This window comes from Homalodisca vitripennis, chromosome 5 (genome assembly GCF_021130785.1).
Source record: "Homalodisca vitripennis isolate AUS2020 chromosome 5, UT_GWSS_2.1, whole genome shotgun sequence".
In the NCBI taxonomy this organism is placed as follows: Eukaryota; Metazoa; Arthropoda; class Insecta; order Hemiptera; family Cicadellidae; genus Homalodisca; species Homalodisca vitripennis.
Window position 1 is genome coordinate 40,932,116 of NC_060211.1, and position 22,960 is coordinate 40,955,075.

The following is a 22,960-nucleotide window of genomic DNA, read 5'->3' on the forward strand; positions in this document are numbered from 1 at the left end:
AATGAATGTTATAATAACTCAGATGCTATGTCATTTATAAACAACACACAAAACAGTGGACTCAAATAACAGCTTTAAGAAACTACAATGAACCCCTGACAAGAATACTTCACATAGATAAAATATCTTCTAACCGCATTTTCCATTACACATAATTTATTTCAGGATTTGAGTACTGTACTCTATTTATTGAAAGGAAGGAAGAGAAAACTAAAATGTGGATCGTTTTCACAAGCTCCAATCAATGCAAACTCTAACGCTTCTAAAGAGAACTTACTATGGGGAAAGCAAATCAAATAAATAAGTGCTCAAGCTATTTTTTGAATGTCTTCAAATGGATGAGACTAAGAAGGGCAGTTCTAATTAAATAGTTCAAGAGCTAGTGAAGATATGGTGTAAGTCCCAGCTTGTGCAAACATACCTTTAAAGTGTTCATGCTTGCTTATGCGGTGACAGATTTTGTTGAAAAAAATAAATTGGAATAATAATAAAAATGGCAAAATAGTTGGTATCTTGTACATTTTTATAATTGATACTAAATACCTTTCTAAAAATTAAAGTATACTATTTTAAGAAAATTTTCAAAGTTGTTTTATATCATTTTAGGTAATGTGGCTAAAGTAAACATTAAAACTCATTTGTATAGTATTTGAATCATGGCCGCAAGTTTAATAGCAATGTACATGTTATTTGTGTCACAAGCTGTCAGAAACATTTAACCTTCAAAATAGTAAAGAGTAATTAAGTATTACTGTTATATGTATTACATTTTATAAATACACACATACACTTGATATTTTTTATTGATCATTACATTATTGCTTAGATATAAAAACGGCTGCAGTATAAAAGACCCAACACTCGAATTATCGATAATATCGAATCATCGATATTCATGAATCCTCGATATAGCTACTTAAACCAAATTATGTTATAGGTATTTCAAATTCCAATATAAAAAGTAATAATGTTATGGTGAATAAAAAACAAACTAGGCTACGGCTATTTATAAAATATAATAAACAAAACAGTAAAGCATTTACTTTCTTTTTACTATTTTGAATTATATACGTGCCTATCACAAATAAAACATGTGCATAACTATTGTACTTTCTGCCATTGCAGATGGGCAGTATTAGTGTCAGTAACAGGTAATTCAGTGGTAACCTATTACCAGGATGTTGTTATTTCAATAACAGCTGGGGCTATTTCATGGAAGCAATGAGGCTAGGAATAGAAATATTACAATATAAAATGTTACTATACGATATAAGATGGTTTAGATTAGGTTATTGTAAATGTTACTAGTGTACTAAAGTTAAATACAACCATTAGCTTGAATTTGGGTACTATCTCATGGGAAGTTTTTCTTATTTTGCCTAAAGTACGGAGTGACAGGTGCTACCAAAGCCTGTACGGATGGCCAGAGGCATTTTTTGAAATATTTTCTCGTCCTAGATCATACAATGTGATCTAACATCGAAGAAGTTGGACAATCGGGACATAATATAACGCTGGAAAAATAAATAACTGATCAGAAAAGCCCCTGGTCGTCAGTGCGAGCTTCAGTGGCTTGTAGATAGAGACTTCATAATACCCAATGATTGTGTTGTATAGTGAAAATTTCAATTAACCCGTTTCTAAAATATTTATTAGTTTATCACTCAATGTTACATTGTAGTGAGTTAGTTAGATTTTTGTATAATAACATGTTACCATGGTAACAGGTTACTGGAGCATTATATCTCAACACATTATTTTGCAATAAGTTATTGACAAACAACAGTATTTTTCATCCCTAGCAGCCATTACTCATATACCATACACATGATTTTTTTAATAAATTTGGAACAATAATGTCAAACTGAATAATTATGTTGTAGTTTTTAAGATTGTACTATAGTGAAGATATATTTTTATATGTCAAAGAAATATATGAATTTTAGAGTAAAGAAAACAATACAACTTTGTTTATAATTAGTTTGAGCATTGTAGTATTTTAATTTCTTAAGAAACTACCCAGTTGGGTAAACATGTCAGATTTTGTTCAAATCGTTCTAACCATGATTCAAAATTATTCACCATTCAAGTGTGGGATGCTTACCATACTGCAGCAATAAAAACAGCTGAACTATAATATACTGAAAAATAATTTTAAATTCCTATAGCGTAATTCGGTTTGACATTTTTTGTTCGATAGGGATAGTTCAGATATTAATGAATATGGATTAGTGAATAGTAGTGGTGGCTGCTTATTATACTGCAGCCAATTAAAATTCTTCAAAAATTGTTGTACAATTAGGCTATAGTTAGCGAACAACTATAAATATCTTTTTGGAAATAAAGTATGCTATTTATGAAATTGTTAAAAAAAGGTTTTAGATTGTTTCAGGTAATGTGACTTAGAAGAAGAAATATTATCCGAAAAATCAACAAAAATGTCAAGTGATTATAACAAACAAGCAACCTGTCATTGTTGATTAGCTATAGGATATCTGAAATTGTAACAATCAAGTTGCTGATAATGAAACTTTAAAACAATATACATGTATTGAAGAGGTTATTCTTGTTCTTAAATTACAATGTTATAGATAACTCCCCTACCCATATATTATTACTTTTACCTTAGACATATGCCTAGTCCCTAAAAATGTCATAGCCTATGATTGTAGGTAATTATAAGCCAAACTAATAACAAAACTAGGGCTTCGTCCTTCCACAAATTCAATGTGTACCTCCACCTGTTGCTTATACTACCAGTGGCTACTAACATTATTCATTATCCAGGAATTTTACATCAAAAGGGTTATTATAACGCCAAGTAAGCAGAACACCACCCTATCAGAATAATAATGACACTAACCTGATGATAAACCACTCATTATTGCTTCTCAGTACGTAACAACTGTCAGTTGGATTTTATTTTAATTCAAGTGTGGCACAATATTAACACAATCTGTTAAACTGTCATGAATCTTTGAAAAGTCTTTCACTTAATCCTTCATTAATTTGCAAAAACACCTACACAACCAGACACGAACACGAAAAACTCTAGATGATGGTTGAGGAAACGAAGGATTAATGAAAAAAATACAAAAAAATATTATTAATAATAGCTAACACGTATGTTTAACCAACCAAACAACGCTAAACTACCCTTAGTAAATTTTCTTTGCGTGAATGAATGTACATGTTACGTCGCGTGCCACATCCTACAATAAAGAAAACCTTGTCATATTAGCTTTCACTGGTAAAGTTTTTAGCCAAACTACTGAAACTTTAGATAAAACTAAGGAGATCATTTGTAATGTTCCAGACCTAAAACGCTGTGATCTCATTGCAGTATTCAACTGGCTATCAAACCAATCCTACCCTGTAGTAACTTCAAACAACGTAGAACACTGTTTCTCTACCTTCTGCGCTGACCTTAGCTCTATAGTGAGAGCAAATTGCCCTTTGAAAAAAATTGGTGCCTCTGTTTTCCCCGTCATGGTATTCTTCTGATTAAAGGACTTCATCATCCGTAAAAAAACTGTTCACAAGCTCTACAAGTCAACCCTTAAGTATGAACATCCTGTTAAACTTCAAGCAGCTCAGGTACCATTGCAGACTGTTGGTCTCTCACTGTCGTCAACGTTTTATGAACCGCATTAACCAGTCAGTTATAAGCAACCCTAAGCTCCTCTGGGGCTTTGTAAACCAACTGAGACATGTATCATCTTTCCCCACCAAGATTACCTTCGAAGGTATGACGGCTGAAGACTCCGATTCTATCTCTAACCTATTTGCTGACTACTTCTCCACAATCTTCAAGGAACCAGCAAGTGAGCCCCCAACTTACAACTACACCAAGTCAAAGAACATATCAATCTGGCAAACATCTGCTGTGACCGTCGAGAGGAAACTAAAAAAATCTCAACCCTGACAAAGTAGCTGGTCCTGGCAACATCCCTCCTTCTGTACTGAAGTTCTGCAGCTCAATTCTCGCTCCTCATATCTCCATCTTTTGGAATTGCTTCTTCTCTTGTGGCATATTTCCCTCCTGCTTAAAGCCCGGTTTTATTGCACCTATATTTTAAATCCGGTGACCGCACAGAAGCCAAGAACTATAGGCCCATAGTTATCCTCTCTTCTCTCTCAAAAGTATTGAATCTCTCATAATGGATGCCTGAAGTTTGAGCTGAAACACACAATTATTCCTGAACAACACGGTTTTATGAGTGGTAAATCTACAACCACTAATCTTGCCTTATTCCACCACTACATAACATCTGCATTCTCAAACGGAAATCAGGTTGACTGCATATTCTTAGACTTCTCTAAGGCATTTGACAGAGTGAGCCACAAGCACCTTATGGCTAAACTTGATGCCATGGGATTCTCAAACTCTCTTTTGACGTTCCTTCATTCCTATCTCAGAGATCGTAACACTCAAGGTTAGATGTGGAGGCGCTATTTCTCGGTCATTAAGTGCTTTATCAGGGGTTCCCCAGGGATCTCTCCTCGGGCTCATCTGTTTAACCTCTTTATAAATGATATCGACCACTGCCTTGGAGTTGAGCTGCTACTATTTGCTGATGATGCAAAGATTTTCATAGAAATAAACCCTTTTACTGATCACCAACTGCTTCAATCAGCACTTTTCCATATCGAAAAATGGTGCCTTATGAACGCTATGGACCTTAATATATATCTAAATGCGCTGTGATGACCTTTTCAAGATATTTTACACCCTGTCTCTTCAACTACTCTCTTTACAACACCGTTCTTCATCGAGTAGATAAAATAAAGGACCTTGGCGTCATCACAACACCAACTCTTCACCCTGCTGAGCACATCCAATACATCTGTAATAGAGCAAACTCAACTCTTGGATTTATCTTCCGCTCTACTCGTAATCTTTCAGTAGACGCCCTGCTGATCCTCTACAAAGCACTTGTTCGTCCTCCTCCTGGAATACAACTCTTCCATCTGGTCACCTTCCCAAGAAGGACTCAAAACACAACTTGAAAGAGTTCAGCATCGTCTTGTCAGAACAGCTGGTTCAGAGATGGCCACCACTACATGAATGTTCCAATTGCTGGTTATCAACTACAGCATGGCCTTGCTCCTCTTGAGGCTCGTAGAAAGATACATGATCTTATCTTTCTCCACAAGATCATCATCGGAAGCATTGATTGCCCGCAACTACTCAACAAAATCTACTTCCAAGTTCCTGGGCATACGAGAACTGCGAGACACCTTTGCAAGACTGTACTATTCAACGACCTACCAACAACAGAGTACGATACCTCGACTTCTACGCAGCGGAAATGAGATGGGACATCTTGTTGACTTCTTCGCCACCAGCCCTGCTAGATTTCGAGAAGAAATCATTAAATTAGTATATGGCACTCTATAATTCTGTTTCAACTATACTTTTTTTTTTCTGTTTTTTACTCGCCTTTTTTTAGTAGTACTTTGTTATATATTATAGTCTTTGCATTTAAATTGTTCGATATTGTTGTTGTATTTTATAGTTTATTGATTATTTCATGTACCTGTTTCTCGTTGATCTTGTTTAATCAACCCTGTTTTGCTTGACTCTCTGTGCATCTTAAATCTCCAAACTTTTCTTGTTATATTGTCAAATGGTTACCTGTTGTTGTTATTGAATTATTGTTATCTATTGATTTAGTCGTTATCAAGTTATTGTTATTCAATTGTATCAGTTGTTGTATTCGCTTGTTGCACTCTTATTCTATATTGTTATGTTATTTTACTATGTAATGGTATTGTAAAAGTACGATTGCCGTGGAAATAAATAAATGAAATGAAATGAAATGTAAATCAGCCACATCAATCCAAAAGTGTTAAAATTTAAAATGTTGGAATTCATGCTTGACCCTGAGCTGCTTTGTAGTCAGCACGTTGATAGTGATTGTACGAAACTGGCCCATGCAACATATTTACGTAAGAAACTTAGGGTTCTGCTTAGTAAAAGTCAATTTATAACGTAGTACAACATGGTTTATTTCATTTTCAGCTTTACTACTGTAGGATCGCACTGTATTTTGTGACTTAATATTACACCTCCAGAAATGGGCACTTCCCATAAGGTCTACTGCTGGACAACTGGACGATTAGAGGCACATCTATACAAACAGAATGAGAATGTTACGAGTGTATATCTAATACATTCTGCTGAGCCCCACTGAAGTGAAGTTACTCTTGAAAGCAACACTATCTTCCAAATCTGAAAGTCAGGTGATTCCAACTGAGAGAGTTACAATACGTAAGTGAAATCTAGGCTTTCGGGTAGTGGTCAACTCTACTTGATTTATATGTTTTCCAAAGCATTTCAGAGTGTGAATCACCACCACCTTTTTGCTGGTATAAATGGTAGTTTTTTTATTTAAGACGAAAATGATGTTACAACAACTCTCCCCTGACCCATTTATCCTGATCAGTGATACAGATTTTAAGTATTCAAATAAGCATAAAGTTATTGCAAAGCTCATCACCATTATAGTCTAGATCTTTAGTTAAGATCTTTTAATTAATAGAAGATAATTTCAGTGGAAACGTCAGTACTGAAATCATGCTTATTTTAAAGATAAATCTCAATTTTAAAACATTAAAATATAAAATACTGAAGATCCTGGGACGTGATAAATCTATTCTTATAGAAGTAGTTTCTTTTAAGTATAACACATGCTCACAATTATCGAATAAATTCAGAGCAAAGCTATAGTTTAATGTCCTCCAAGTTTAGTAAGGTAGCTTTAGTTATGTATGGTTTTTTGGCATATTCATCATTTACTCTTCTTGCAGAACACGATACCTTCAATTTGAAAGTAAACGTCCTTTACCTTGACCCAATACCTTCTGAGAGACTGAAATAACATTCTCATAAATCTTGATGTAAACTTTCTTTTCTCAATGGGAATGAGTTAAGATAAATGTTAGTAGCAGAATGACTACATTTTAGGATTTTTATAGAAAAGAAATCTTTACATCCCCATCACCGAACTCAGTGTTTCACATATATAAATTAAGCCTCGTGCGAAATTCCAAGTATATAGGTCAGATAGTTTTTTTTTAATATCGTGTGGACGACAGACAGAAATGAAATTTCTCCAGCCCCACGAGGGCTAGGCTTCTAAAAGGCCCAGGCAATTACAATTACTGTTATCTAATTATTGAGACTACAAAGAAAGTTTGAACATGAAATATAAGTTTTATACAACACAATGCGCATGGATGTACCATACTAGAAAGAGAATTATCAAGTTCTTACGAAGGCCGCTTCATTATCACCAAAAAGTGCGAGGTTTCTGAGATCGTATTGCAAAACGATGGAGTCGGTACTACCACGTATTATACTAATAGTTTGTGTTCCGCTGGTGTTGGCTCAAATTGTGATTATACTTGTAAACACTACTCTATTAGTAGTGACAGTTGCCTGGAATGGAGAGGAGCAAATAACTAAACTTTTACAATATTAAAACAATGCTATAACACTGATAGTTTGAAGAGTGTAGGCACTTTGCAAAACATATTGTATGAATTTATTTACCATGCAGAATATAATATAATTATATAACAGAATTATAAAATCCGCTCAGGAAACAAGATTAGGCTTTAATGAAAAAAGGCACCAACTTTTTCAGAAACATATGGTTACTCACGTTTCGTATCTTTTGAAGAGACAATAACTTTAAATCTGTTGCCAGATCTTCATCGGAAACAGCGAGGTAATAAAATCTCAGATGAAGACATATTAAGCGTAGGAGCTTAAGCATACTTAGACATTTCCAGCATTTTATGTATATCTTAACTGATAAGAAACCTAAACAGTGGATGAAAGTTTCAGAATTGGTTAGACACAATGAATGAGGACTATGAGAATAAAATGAAAAGTTGTCTTGGTTTCTCACTACAAAGTATGGAGTTGACAGTTACTACTCAACCAGCCACTCTTACTTAAAGATAGCAGTAAAACAAATGGTACGCCAAAACTCTAAATAAATAGCAATCATATGATAAATTAAAATTTACTCGATAAAATGTCTTTGAAACTCTTTGTAAAAGATATCAACTTGTGAATTAAAGGCCCCGAAAGAATGTGTCCATGTTACACATTATTAACGGTTCAGTATATTTACAAAATGCTATACAAGATAATAAACTAAAAACATTAATTTAAACACATCCATGTCAACCCATTGGCTCCCTTGACACGTTTTACACAAGAGTTGTATTATCTCTTTGGTTTAATAAATTCGTTTAGGGCGATATGGCTTATAACGGAACATATGTGGAAGTATTTTTTTGTCAATTTGAGCATTCCAATATCGAATCTTTTGTCCCTGGAAAATTCTTGAAGTCCACTCACTGATGGAAATTCAGAAAGTTAGTTGCGAACAAATAGCTGATTGCAATCAACAAAATAACAAATGACACAACAGGTATTAATAACTTTTCCCAACCATATTCCTCTATGCGAAAACAACGAGAAACGCGTGAATCGATTATTTATTGTATTATATTAGATGAGTGAACAAGAAACAAGAGGTGTGGAAGTGAGTTAGAAACTTTGACTGTGGCAGTGCAGTTACATGGTTAAGGACTTTAGACCGTAGCCACTGAGTTGGCGGATGTAAGACAACAAAGATACGAGGGAGGTTTTCGGGTAGTTCCATTAGGAAGAAGCAGGATACCATAGATGGTACTCCTAAAGATGAATTCCATGTAAGGAATCGACGCTGTCGACGCTTAAGATGTTTGGTAAAGCAGCGTGATGCTTGTTTTTTACGTAAATGCACTTGAAGAAGAGGGCTTAATATCTGGTTCTCGTAGAGGGGACGAGAAATTTGAGATTCACGTGAAGTGATCAAGATTCTTGGATAGTTGATCACTTCATTAATTACCTTAAAGAATAGATACATTAGGTTAAAGATAGATGTAGTTGAGCTTCAGTGGTAAAAAAGGCCACGTTAAAGTAGCTGTAACCCAATTTCACACCATTAGTGGTAGAAATGGTTATCCATTGTTTGTGTTGTTTAAAGAATTTATATAGCCTATGGGTTATTGTTCTTGTTACTGCTGTTGTTATTGTTGTTGTGACCCTATTTATTTGTTTTTTGTTATCTAATATGTTGTTATTCATCAGTGTAAAATAGCCGTTGGGAGAAATAAGAAATAAAATAATTTTGAATAATTCTAAAACGTTCAATTGGCCGCCATTTTGTAATGGGTTAAGATAGAAACCTCTAGTGTGCGTTGTTATTTTTCTTTTATCAGGAACTTCAAAAAGAGTGGTAACTCGATGGGCTTATCATTTAAAATGTTTGAGTTGCTCCCAATATGTCCCATTTTCGGTTTGCAAACAAAGTAGTAATTATTCCCAAAATTACTTCAAACCATGACATAAAAGTGGACAGAGTTTAGATTTTAGTACCGTATGAGCTGTTACACTATTAACAAGTGATTTCCAGATATTTTATTTACTCTGTATGTAAAGTGACTGTAGATTTAAGCATACTAAACACATACTTACTTGCTTATACTTGTATTCTTCGTCAATGGACGGATTTCCCGTATAGACTGCGTCAAAAGTAAAAATGTTCATGTCAAATAGTTTATAAAAGTTACATATTTACATATTTACATTTGTAGCGGTGGGTCACCCAAACAGTGGCTTTTCTTCCAGCTCCTTTAAGGAATAAAGCGGCCTCCTTATGAGCTCTTCATGCAAGGCTGTCTTGAACTTGGTATGCTCAAGATGTCTCACACTTAATCGGCAGCAAGTTAAACAGCTTTTGACCATACCTAGGGAAACTCCTTAGTGTACGGAGAGTCGGCATCGTGCGATGTTTAAGTCCCGGGCTCTGCGAGTGTCATAGCCGTGGATGTCGCTTCTGGAGGGCATACTGAAAGACTGCTCCCGTACCTGCAAGATGGAGTTGTAGACGTACTGGCTGAAGACTGTAAGGATATTCAGGCGGATGAAAATTGGCCGGCAGTGCTCCAAGTATCCTGAAGAGGTTATAATTCTTACAGCTTTCTTTTGCAGCTTCAGCACGTCTTCACAGGCTCCAGAATGACCCCATAGTATCAGTCCATAGATAATGTGGCTTTGGAAGAGTGCATGATATGCTGTTTGTAAATAGGGTTCCGTTACCTGGTTCCTTAATTTCCTGAGGAGGCAGAGCACTCTGGAGAGTTTGACACAGACCTGAGAAACATGTGCCGTCCACGTCATTCTTCGGTCCAGATAAAAACCGAGCAATTTTTACGTTATCATTGGTTTGGGAGCCTATGTCTCTCTTGAGTGTGCATATCAGGTGCTGGGTTTTGTCTGGGTTTAACTGCAAATGGTTGACTTTCAAACCATTGTTTTTGCCCTGTCCAGTAACATTATTGCATCATGCCTCACTCTGTTTTAAATCTTTCCCTCTTGTTGTTAAGGTTGAGTCATCTGCGAATAGGAGAGAGCGACCCTCGAGTTCCAGGTCATTGACCAGTATGAGGAAAGAGTAAGGGCCCCAGAACAGAACCCTGAGGCACTCCGTGCTTGACCAGCAAGATCCCCGACTGCGCACCCTCCAGAAAGACGGCCTGTTTCCTGTTTAGCAGATACGATGCTAATGTCTTGTGGACCGTAGAACCTATTCCATAGTGGAGACAACTTGTGGAGCAGTAGTTGGTGTGATACGCAGTCGAACGCCCTGCTGAGATCGCAGAGTGTAAGCGCCATTGATTCACCCTCCTCAAATGCCTTGGTTATTTGTTCAACTAGTGATAATATTGCCGTAGTAGTGGAGTGGCATCTCCTAAAACCATGCTGCCCCCACCATGAACAGGTTGTTTTCTTCAAAGTATTTCACTAGCTGAATTTTCATGACACTTTCCATGACTTTGGCCAATACCGGGATTATCGATATCGGACGGTAATTTGCCAGTTCTTGATGGTCGCCCTTCTTGTAGATGGGGATCGTTCTAGATATTTTCATGTAGTCAGGAAAAACACCAAATCTTAGGCAGCAATTTATGGCTTTGCATAGAGGGTCAAGCTATAGCGTCCGATGACGGACTTCAAGACTTCACCCGACATGCCGTAAACATCCTGACTTTTGGAGGACCTAAAGTTCTTCACTAAAGCGGTAATTAATTTGGGGCTTAACCTCTTCCCATTCCATAAGTGTGCAGTTAGGTGTTGGTAAAAAAAACCCAGGTCCAGGCTCACATCTGCAGCCTGCGGAAACTTAGATACAAATATCTTCGAATGATTTGATGAAAAGGTGTTAAAATCGTCAGGGTACCTGGATATGAAAATTGTTGAGATTTTACCTTGTTTTGGTTGATAACTTGCCAAGCCGCCTTGCATCTATTTGGCGCAGAATCGATGTAGGAGACGTTTTGGGCTATTTTGGCCGCCTTCAATTTACCCCTGTAAAATTTTTAAAATACTTACGGTACTGGGTGTCAAGAATGGGTTTTACCGCTTGCTAGAGTTACTTTCTTAGAAAGGTCATGCAGCATTAACACATGCAATTTAAGGTGTTTTCAACTCATCAGTGAACCATTTCTTGCCAGAACTTCCTCGCAGCAGGCCTCAGAGTTACTTTAGGTTTAGGAGCACCAGTAGGAATAAGAGGAAAAAATTCATTGAACTTATGACAAAAACATGTGAAAAGGGAGTCAAAAACTTCCGGTCCGTTTCTTACCAGTTCCACTGTTCCACCGAGTGATACTTGGAGCCGTAGTCAGTCGAAGAGAGAATCTACCTTAACCAACAGCTTGACATCATCGGCGAACGTAAGACAATAAACTTGAAAATGTTTCGGAATGTCATTTATAAAAATTAAAACAGAAAACGTCCTCCCAGGGAACTTTGGCATAACCCTGATTTGGCTACAATTATAAGAAGGGTAATTATGCATATTAATTAGTAGTAATCTGTCCTGACATAGGTTATGAACCACTTGAGTATTGGCTTAATTTTAAATATGTTGTATTTACTGAGATTGGATAAAATGATAAAGCCTTTGAAGTCAAGGTAAAAGACGTTGACTTGTTCGCACGGGTAAAAGGTGAAGGGATCATTTTCTGCATGGAGAGTAAACTATGAGTCTGTTACAAACCATACATAACTAATCTTTGTTCCTTAAAATCTACGGCCTTTTATATATTACCGATCTTCATATTTTCTGACTACAACATAGAATTTGATCCATCATCTACAGCTTCTTGCTCGTTATTGGATTTAATTTCGCAGATTAAAAACTCGGGAACTTCGTATGAGTTGAATTCATATGAACTAATTATTTCATTGCGAATTTGCTCTCTCCATTAGATTTCCTTTCTTCAAGATCTATGAAAGCTTGAAAAGGTAATCTATCTTGCGATTAGAGTGGTCTATTTGTAGTGATATATTTTGTATGAAATTATTACATTTCTTATTATTGCTAAAAATCCGAACTCCGTCAAGGAAATACTCTCACCAGAAAAAAAACCAAGCACTAGAAGGTGTTTAACTATATTGAATAAAAAAATTTGGTTTTTACAAAGACACAATTTGTATATTTTTGAAATAGGGAACGGATTACAATGCTCAAAACTCCTGAATATTTTTAAACAGCAAGGAAATTCACCATTTTCAAGATTCATGTTTTGCAAATATAATGATTTAGTTGATAAACTTATCTTGCCGCGTTTGCTGACAACGCTGTCTTGCCATTTTATTAGGAACGGTAGATACATACTCCAAAAATATAATAAAGTCAAGTGAATAATCATTTATGATATAAAATTCATTATTTTGATTTATTATATGTATTAATATTTTACAATCCATACTTTTACACCCACACACACATTTTGATGAAATTTTGACTCAAAAACTCATATTTTAATGTTTTTAAACAACAGTATTTTTTGGAACGTAATTTATGATATTTCAGGATATTATTAGTTAATTGATTACATCTGCATTAAAATTGTGAGTTCTTAATTAAAGAAAAAAAATTAAATAATCAATTCGGTAAAATAAGATGTTATTCTGTAATAGTAGAATTCGGACAAAAAGCCCCTTACATTCCTGCTGAAAAATTACCCATGCTGTATAATCACTGAAATATTTCAGTGTAAAGGTAAAGGTGAACGCCAATCACAAAACAGCATTTCGAATCTTTGTCCTTTTCATACTCTCATTGGTCAAAACAGCTTAGTTTTACCGGCTTTTCGTATTTTTTCTTTGTTTACCTGTAATTTTAAAAATGTGTTTGAGGCGGACTGGTTTCGAGTCTGGAGCATCAGAGCGGCTGTGGATTGGGGACGGGCAGAGAAGTGAAAGTTTGATCGGGTCGGACGTTGGCAGTTTGAGTTTCGGTTCGTTTGTGGAAGTGTTTTGTTGATTTAAAAGAAGTGTGATGTCTTGTCGTAGTTTTGCCTTCGTTAACTTTTATGTTAGTTAGTGAGATATCCGATATCCGATAGAACCGAGTAGGAGAACTAATAATTTTGTACAATCTCGAAGGTAAGTCAGTACTATGTTTACCTGAATATGAATAAATAGACTGATTATTTGTACCAATTAACTTAGGTAGGATCATTAGAAATACCTGCCTTCACTTTTTAATTTGATTTACATTCTATCAGGTCTTTATCCCAGAGTTATTATACAAGCTATATTAGAAATCCGTAATTAGGCTTTATTACATGATGAGTTAAAGACAGATTACACTAGGCTTGGGAAAAAATGGTTCAGTTTTAACATATTATTGTTTTGGCTATGGAAACGAATCCTAGGCCTAGTAGGCCACTTGGAGAAGACTCATGCAGATATTAGGTTATGCCTATTTCCTATGAACAAATTCATATTGAACTTTCTAAACTTGTTTGTGCCTTAGACAATAATGTCATTGTAAGTAAGTTATCATTATTCCCCAGAAAAACATTTGAAGTAGTGGAACATAACTCTGGTAGGTATTATGATTTGGAATAAAGAATCTGGAGAAGGCCCAAGGTCATGACATTTTTGTAATGATTAATGGTAGGCTAAGGCTACAGTTCATGTTCAAAATAAGATTCTGGTCAGTTTATTTAGTCTTAGCGTGTTACATAACCCTCAAGTTGGCAGTTGCCACATCAGTAATTCAGCATTAACCCTGGAACGTTCAGTATTATTTTGCATAGGCTATTAGAATTTGGGTGTTAGGCCTATTGTAATTTAAATGGTTTTAAAAGCTATTTAAAACAAAAAATACAAAATGGGTGATTTGGGTCTGGTGCATGTAGAGCCTATATAGGCCTAAGAAAATCACTCGTCCCTACCACGCAAGCCAACCACTGTTAATTTAAGGTGGGCCCTCCTATTGGCTTTACCACAGACCAGTGATTCATAAGTGTATACCAGATCGCGAAAATCCCTAACGTCAGGTGCAAAAAACGAATCCGTGACTCCAAGGCTAACTCCGGTGTCCAAGAGTGACGCCCTAGACTATACAGCCATCCTGACTTGATGTCTTGAATGTTCATGTAGGCTAGCTCACTTAGTATACCTGCTGTTGCTGTTTGAGTCACCTGTATTCAATGGCAGTTCTAGGGTTAAAGGCTTTGATGTGCCAATTATTTACACCAAGCACATTCTACATAAGTTGGGTAGGGTACGATAAGGGGACCCGGTTTTTTATATCGAAATTGACAAACGACATCACTTAATCATAACCACCGTTATAATCAACCTATATTAATTAATTATTTTGAACAAATAACTTAAATAATCTATATCAACAGCTGTAAACACTTTCAAATAATACACGTAAGGTAATATTTCAATTTTACATATAAGTAACATTTGATTATTAAAAATGGCACTCAATTTTAGAAAACTACACGACATTGCTTTGAAAGATGATAAGACATGTTTTACGTGGCTTCAACATGTTGGACTCGTACCGAAAAATCCATTATGTGAAATTGTGGGAAAGAAACAACTGTAACTGTGAGAGGAGCAAATATTGTCGTCTTCAGTTTTCCTAATTTTGCTTATAATAATTTATTTCATTACTGTAAATATTAAATCCATATTTTAATTTAAAACATATGATTGTTATTGAAGACTATAGATACTTTTATATCGATTGATAGTCTAGAATTTGAGATGCGAATATTAGGTATCGATGATTACATTCTTCGATATAAAAACCGGGTCCGCTTATCGTACCCTACCCCATAATTTAACAAAATATGCAGCCTGCAGGAAATGAACACATTAACAGGACAAGTAATGCAACATTTAAGCACTAGTGTACAATATAAAGACTAGCCTATATGCTTATAAATAACAATAAAACAGTATATTCTGAAGGTAATAAATTGTTGTGGGTTTTTCACCAAAACTAGTCTTCTAAACTAGCCTATCCTTAGCCAGTACTAAGCTTAGCCTAAAACAAAAGTTATGAGACAAGTTACTTGGTACAATACACTAACTAGAAAAAGATTGTAGTGGATGTAAATTTGTATAGGGTAGACTACAATTCATTTATCATCCATGATATTTTTCACATTAAGATATTTTTGTTGCTCAGCATGTGAGATTAGGTCAATTGAAGTTGGATGCCCAAAGAAAACAGTAAAATATAAAATAAGTTATTATAATAAATCAATGTTCTCTTTTGTGTAGGCCTACTTGAAGACTTCACAATGGCAGTGTTAGCACATAGGGCATAATGATTATGTGAGCTTGTATTATATTTTTTACTCTTAAGCATTTCGGTTCGTGACATTCTAGAATTTTGATATTTTATTGATAGATACTATCTTGAGGGATGTTTTCCGCCATATTGCAGTGCAGTAATACCATCTGATGGTTGAGGGCATTACCACAGCCTGTATATTCAGTACTAGTTCCTGTTCCATGATAAAAAAAAAAAACAAAATTCACCCTTTGTAGAAATTGTTCTAAGTACTTTTATTAGTTTATTCACTTTCTAAACTCTTACCTTTTGTGAAAAGCAATGTTATTTGAAGGGGCTGATGGTAATGACTCCGGCTTGCAGCAGAACCTGTTCCACGTAATTCTTGTAAAAGACTAAAAACTTCACTTAAGGTGATATCTTGTCACTTAAATACCTTAGCGCCTCCTCAGGTTGGACAAGATAAGTAGTGTGGCATGGCTCGTGGGCTAATGAACATCTTATTGCTGCCTGCACCTAAATTTATCTTCCTGTCTTCAGTTAGTCTGCTTTTTTTACTTTTATCAGAAACACAATCAAGTAATTATAAATTAAACATTGAATAATAATCACGTGAACCGTAGTTAAAATTAGAAAATAAAAATATAATATTTTACGTAGCCCTTAGACCTACTTTTTTTTCATAAAGCCTATTTTATCTCACACATACAACCTAAAATATTCATTTAGTAGTTTATTTTAATAGTAAAACTTTTGGGTTGATCTAGTAATTACTCGAGATTAAAATAAATTTGTTTATGTACCGTTACAATTTAGGCTAAATGTATAGAAAGATTTTTGGTGTATCTTATATTCTCACTTTAGTTTTACAAACTGTTAAAATAAATTAAAAACTAGATAGCTAAGCTATTTCTTGGTACACCAATGTAGCTTATAAATGTACAAAATTAAGAACCAAGATTTTTATGTCATAAGACAATGTAAGTATGCTATGGACTGCATAACTAAACAATAAATAAACTGAAAATATATAATACATTTACTAAAATGTAATTAGACCCAAACTAATATTAAGTTTAATTATGATTTTCTCTATGACAATACAAAACCGTTTAAATGATTCTTGGTGGCCTCTTATTATACTGCAGCCCAATAGGAATAATATGACAAACTAGATGAAGATTATGAAGTATAAAGATACATTATCAAATATTAGGTCTCAAAAGATACCTTAGGCCTGGTTGTTAATAAACATAAAAATATTGGGTTCAAATAAATGCATAGTCCACTAGCATATTTAAATAGCAAATTTAGAACATTCAAACTTGAAGACCATTTCATTAATAGGATGACAATTTGTTTATTACTTTTGGGGATAGGTATAACTTGGCATTTACATCATTTTGTTTTGTGGACCATTTTATATATATGACTTTAAGTAGGTTGAAAAATACTGTTTGTAGATAGAATGTTTTTGCTGTCAACTATTTTGAACCAAAGTGTCTAGATGGAATTTGAAAATAGTTTGACTCTGGAGAAGATTAAGTATCTAGGTTCTGTAAGCATATATAGCTGAAAATGGATTAATACAAATAAAACAAGTTATGTTTTTGATGATTAACACACGTATTTTGCTTGTGTACTCTAGTTAACCCTTTCGGTGCTGGGCATTTTTTCGGATTTTTTTCTAGAAGTGCTAAAAAATTTTATACGATTTATCCCAAAAGTGCTAGGGTAAAAATGGCAATTTTGCATGCTTTTACTTAAAAAATCATATTTTACTTATTATACACTTATTATATTGCCAGATACTAAATTTTATCTGAAATTTATCATTTTTACAGATGGAAAGTAAAAGCAACAAGAGCACACCAGCAATGGATCCAGGACTTTGGGCAAGCCCTGACCTGTTCGCTTGTCATTCGCGTAGGAGAAGAGAGTTGACAAGCACTCCGCATCTCAGCTCTTGGACATTGTTGGAGAATAGTGCAGGCTCGTCTAAGCAAGACAGTGGCTACTGCTCTCAGACCCCAGGTTCTGGGGAGTCTTCTAGGGCTCTGTGTTGCTCCCATAGTACACCACAATGCAGCTGCCAACCCAATAAGTTTTACGGGTCTCAGTCATCACCGCGTTTAGATTTCCTGCAGAGTACCTCTGAAAGCAGAACTTCATCTGCACGTCAGTTTCCTACCCGTATCAGCAGACCTTTTGATTTCTACGATGAAACGATGGATACCTCTCTTTACCCGGATGACATGGAGGTGGAGGAGAATGAATCTACAGAAGGAAACCAGTTTGCCTTAAGTCTTTCAGAAATTGGTGAAGAGAAATCTATTGACTTCGTTGAAAATGGAGTTTGTCTTTCTTCGACTACTCCTGAAAATATCGATAGGTCAAGAGAAGTGCAAACTGATAATACGGCACACGAGTCTGGATTTGAGTCTGAAGATTTTTTCAGTCCTGAGACAGAGGTGTTAGGTTTCAACACAGTGAGCTCTAAAGTAAAAGTCGGAGATACACCTCGTAAAAATGATTGTAATTTTCGTAATGTCACCAAGAAGATAACCACTCTTAATTGGATTGTCAAATCTTTCTCCATGAACGGTGTTGACCGGTTGGATTTCTTGTACCAGTTAGGAGTAAAACGCCACTTTCCCCATATTGTTAGTAAAATTTTAAGTTTTCTATCTGAAAAAGATTTGGATTCTGTTCATAACGTTTCAAAAACGTGGAGAGAGATCATGGTCAAAGACACTCCAGCCCATAATCGATGGACACTCTACTCAGCTACCATGCAGTTGAGAAGGGAGAACTTAACATCACCAGTAAGTTACCAATATTTCCTTTGGTTAAGTAAACAATGTATCATTTATTATATTTAATCTACGATATTCCTTGGCTGTAGAGTATTATTCTCTAATGTTAGGCTGTACTTTAGTAGTACAATTTTAGATTCACTAAAGCAGTGCTAGTGGTGGTATGGAAAGTTTGATGAATATATAAATATTTTATTGGTTTTGGTAATGTACTAAACAAATTGTTTCTTAATATTTCAAATTTCAGTAACCATTCCTGAATTAGTGTAAGTGATTAAAAGGAATTAATAATGGATATTTCATCATGCAGCCAAGTCGAACCCCTTTCTCATTCTTATTACTTTTAGACACTAGCTCAGTTACAGTTTCAGTAATTTAAATATAATTTTCAATGAATGTTCATGACAGTGTATAGTTAAAGGGCATTTTCCAAATTTAGTAACAGTAACATTAAAATATGTATTAATTGATTGTATCATATTTTTGTTTAGTACAGTACAACCTTGTTATTGTTGGTCTGAAGCCAATAATTTTGCTTATGAATTAATTTTTTTATATATTATATGTATTATAATAAAAAAAATTATATAATTTGTGTTAATAAAACCACAAATTACGTGGGAAATTTGAAAAATGGTTTATTCTTCAGAAAATTTGACTTTCTCCGCTCTCTTAACATAAAAAACGATCCGGATTAATTAGGTTCAGATAAATGAGATTTTATTGTGTAATCAATTGGGTGTCTTCTTCCGAAGACAGACCCTTTTGCATATAATTTAATTTATTCATATTTAGAACATTCATTTGGTATGCATCAATTTCTTTATTTTTAAATCCGGAAACATTTTAAAAATGTTTAAGCTAATTTTAAATTGCTAAAATTTTAAAACGAAACATAACTATGCTTTTCTGTGTTGAGCTAAAATTTAGTCTCTAAAACATCATTTTCTAATAATCGATCAAAAAGTTTTGAGATTTGAAATGGTAGGTGGACTTCCCATAATTAAGAAATGTGGTCCAAGTTGATCCATCAACATAAAGAACATTTTCCATCAACATTTTATTATAATTTCGTGGGAATATGGAAGTTATGCAAGATCTTGTAAAGGAAGAGTGTTTGAAACACATGTATGTAATTTACCCACATCAAATATAATAACCCCTATTATATTTGAAATCTGTTAAAAAGTTTGGTTTTTTTTTTTTCAGACAAAGCTTGGTAGCTCAAGGAGGCCTGCGCCCTTCAGTCCTCTACACAATCTAAACAACCAGATAAACGTTCTTGGTAGGAATAGCAATGGAAACAGGAGAAGTCCTCGCCATAGTCCTACAGTCAGTCCTGAGAGTGCCAGATTTCGTTCTTTCCAGAGGGTAAGGAAGATTTATTATAAGTGTAGAGTTAGATAAATAAAATTTGGAGTAGTAAATCATTTAAAAATATTGTTTTTTCTGCAAGAGAAATTTAACAAAGTGTATATTTATACTGCATCTTCATTGTGTATCTTGCATGGATTAACTTTTTATCTTATGAGAATCTCTAATGGTTCTCTTTTAAACATGTACTATCTCAATTTAAGTTGTTTTTCAATACAAACAAAATAAGATCGTAAACAGTTTTGTGTCTGATTTTCTGTGCATTTGTGTATGGGACAAAACTTACAAAACCCATTGCCAACAAGATTTATTTATTACTTAAGAATAACATACAAACCAAATATTAAAAAAAGGGTGATTGCAGAATACCCACGGCATTTAAAAATGATACTTACCTGTAACTGAGAGCCATTTTGATCATTAATGAAATCGCTTTACCAATCACTGAATGGCAACCAGATCGCTCAATCTTCTTAATAGTTTACTTTCATTCGTGAAACTTGTTGAACCATTGATAAATATGGCCAGTTGTTTTCTTAAACCTCCAAAACGAAGGCGACCATTTCAGAAGTACTTTTGCCGAGTGAAAACAAAATTTAATCATGTAGTGCTAGTCCAGTGAAAGCTCCAGTTTTGACATTTTCCACCATGACAACAACTAAAATTATGGTTTTTTTTACCTCATGTGATCATCACTGCATTAGAGTTTGGACGTGACTGTTCCCTGGTGGGTGCGTTGCTTTAAAGCTTAAATTTTTCTGCACAAACCCCACCAGGGAACTGCTGGCTACCGAAGTTGCAGCTCAATAGCCACTCTCATTGTTGTAGAGTCACACTCAGTATAGAGATCCAAGTTCGAGTCCTTGCAGAGAAAGGAAATTTTGTTCAGCTATGTATCCGCTAAATAATGAGCAGATTGTAATATATTATATAGAATATATAAATAAAACATGAATGGTTTAATGAGAAGATTATAAGTACTAAATTTGTATTCCAGGCAGCCAGGTCTTTGAAGCAGGGAGAGCGATTGCTTCATTGTCCTCGGTGTCACTTCCCGTCACACGACCACGGTAGCCCAACCATCATGTGTTCCCGTTCTGGCTGCCGGCACCGGTTCTGCGTGTGGTGTCGTAATGAGGTGGTGACTGGTAAACGACACGACTGTCCTCCCCTGTACACACCACAGTTACGCCGTACAGCACACAAACTGCCACCTATCGGTAGTAAAAGCTGCAAGCGTAACTTACGTCGTCTGTGATCACATAAACATCACTGCCATCATGGACAACAACCCGGCTCAAGTCATGTTCCTTCTAATTTTTTTATTCAATCATTATATTTTAATTGTTATGGCCAATTTTGTCATTTATGCTCTCTTCTTTAATGTTATTCATTGAACGTTTGTCATTTTCTTTTTTTCAGTTTTTCAGTTCCTACATAATACTTGCCCTATTTTTTGTTGTCCTTATTATATACATAATATTACTAAAGTATTAACACGTCTATAATTCTGTTATTCATAATAAAACTACTTCTTTAATTTGCCATAACCTCAATAACTAAAAGTTGAGTGTGTTATAAAATGTAATTATTTCTATTGTATTATATATTTTTAGGTATGAATCTTTGAACAAATAGTGTTTTAGTTGATGTTAGCGAATATTTTTTGTCTGTGATGTAAGAAGTTATCAAAAAGAAATGTACAATCAATGGTTTATATTAATTTAGGCTATGTGACCTTTCTGTGTAATAAATGTAAATAAAATATTTTGTAAAATTCTTCTTTAATTATTTTACAAAGCTGTTAACAATGTATTATAATTGTAAGAGTAGAAATTTATATCATAATTTCAGACAGCATTTTTACTACATCTGCTAACCTAGTCCAAAAGCAAACCTCATAAAAGTATTTTGCAAGCAATGGCAAGTATTTACAGCATTTAAAATGTTAGCATGATATGTTCTCTATGTTTTGTCTGTATTTTATGTATAACATAATATTAGAATTAATTTCATCATTACAGTTTTAAATTTTACAAAATTAAACAAGTAATTGAAGAAAAGCGGGAACACAGTAATGTACAATAATAGTCTGTTTAAATAATATGTGTTTAGTTATAATATTCTACATAATTTAATCATTACATCCGTTGTACCTGATAAATTTTATGAAAGTAATGTAAAATATTAAGATGATAGTAGATAGTTAGTTGTAAGTTTGAATTTCGTATTTTGGGAGGAGGAAATTGTGGTGAAACAAAAGTCTGAATAAGCTTAAAAGTCAATGAACGTAATTTACCCTAAAGTTTATTTGAATTGAACACCACAAAAATACGATTTCTCTCAGAGTGTTGTAAATTTTGTAAGTAGATTAGACTTTTTAAATGAAGTTATATTTATTAAATGTATTTTATAAAAAAACAATAGTCGTAATTTCATCCTTGATTACAATTTTCTTCATAAGGGCGTTCAGTCATTTGAAGTTTCATAAAAATAATCTTTTTTCCGTATAAAATTAATTGATCAAATTCTATTTTACACAAATTATTTATCTGACCCAAAGATGGTGTCATTTAAAACATATGCTTTCGTTTTCATTTAGTCTTTCAAAAATTATGTATCTAATAATTGTCCAGTGTTTTATTTTTGATTCTGTATAACCTTTAATTGAGAATCCAATTTTATTCTTTGTGTCTTAATATAGAAATCTTTATTATTCAGTAATTCTTTAATAATTACTGACAATGGAGAACCATGAAAATATAAAATATTATTGTTTATGTTGTAGTGAAGAATAATAATAACCTTATTCAGAGCTTATATTTAATTCCAATGAAATAGAATTAAGGGTTTCTGATTAATTTAAAAAGAGCAACTCACTATCAAATTAAAAAAGCTCATTATTTGAATTTTTTTATATTTTTTGAAATTTTAGACAAGTAGTAACATTTAAAAGCAAAAATAAAAAATGTATTTTTATTACAAAAAACAAATTGCAATGCAAAAAAATGAGAACTGAACAAGATTATTTTTCTCCAAGTAATTGGGCGGCATTGTTTTTAAAACTAGATTTTTTTTTTTTTTAAC

At 34.1% G+C, this 22,960-nt stretch overlaps 1 protein-coding gene across 1 annotated transcript; it reads left to right on the forward strand.

Moving 5' to 3' along the window:
* Nucleotides 1-13,261: 13,261 nt before the first annotated feature.
* On the forward strand, nucleotides 13,262-22,297 carry LOC124362060. The gene is made up of 4 exons (XM_046816225.1): nucleotides 13,262-13,522; nucleotides 17,528-18,508; nucleotides 19,709-19,870; nucleotides 20,871-22,297. The coding sequence occupies exons 2-4, from the start codon at nucleotides 17,528-17,530 to the stop codon at nucleotides 21,129-21,131; spliced, it is 1,404 nt and encodes a 467-aa protein (XP_046672181.1). The 5' UTR covers nucleotides 13,262-13,522; the 3' UTR covers nucleotides 21,132-22,297.
* The last annotated feature ends 663 nt before the right edge of the window (nucleotides 22,298-22,960 follow it).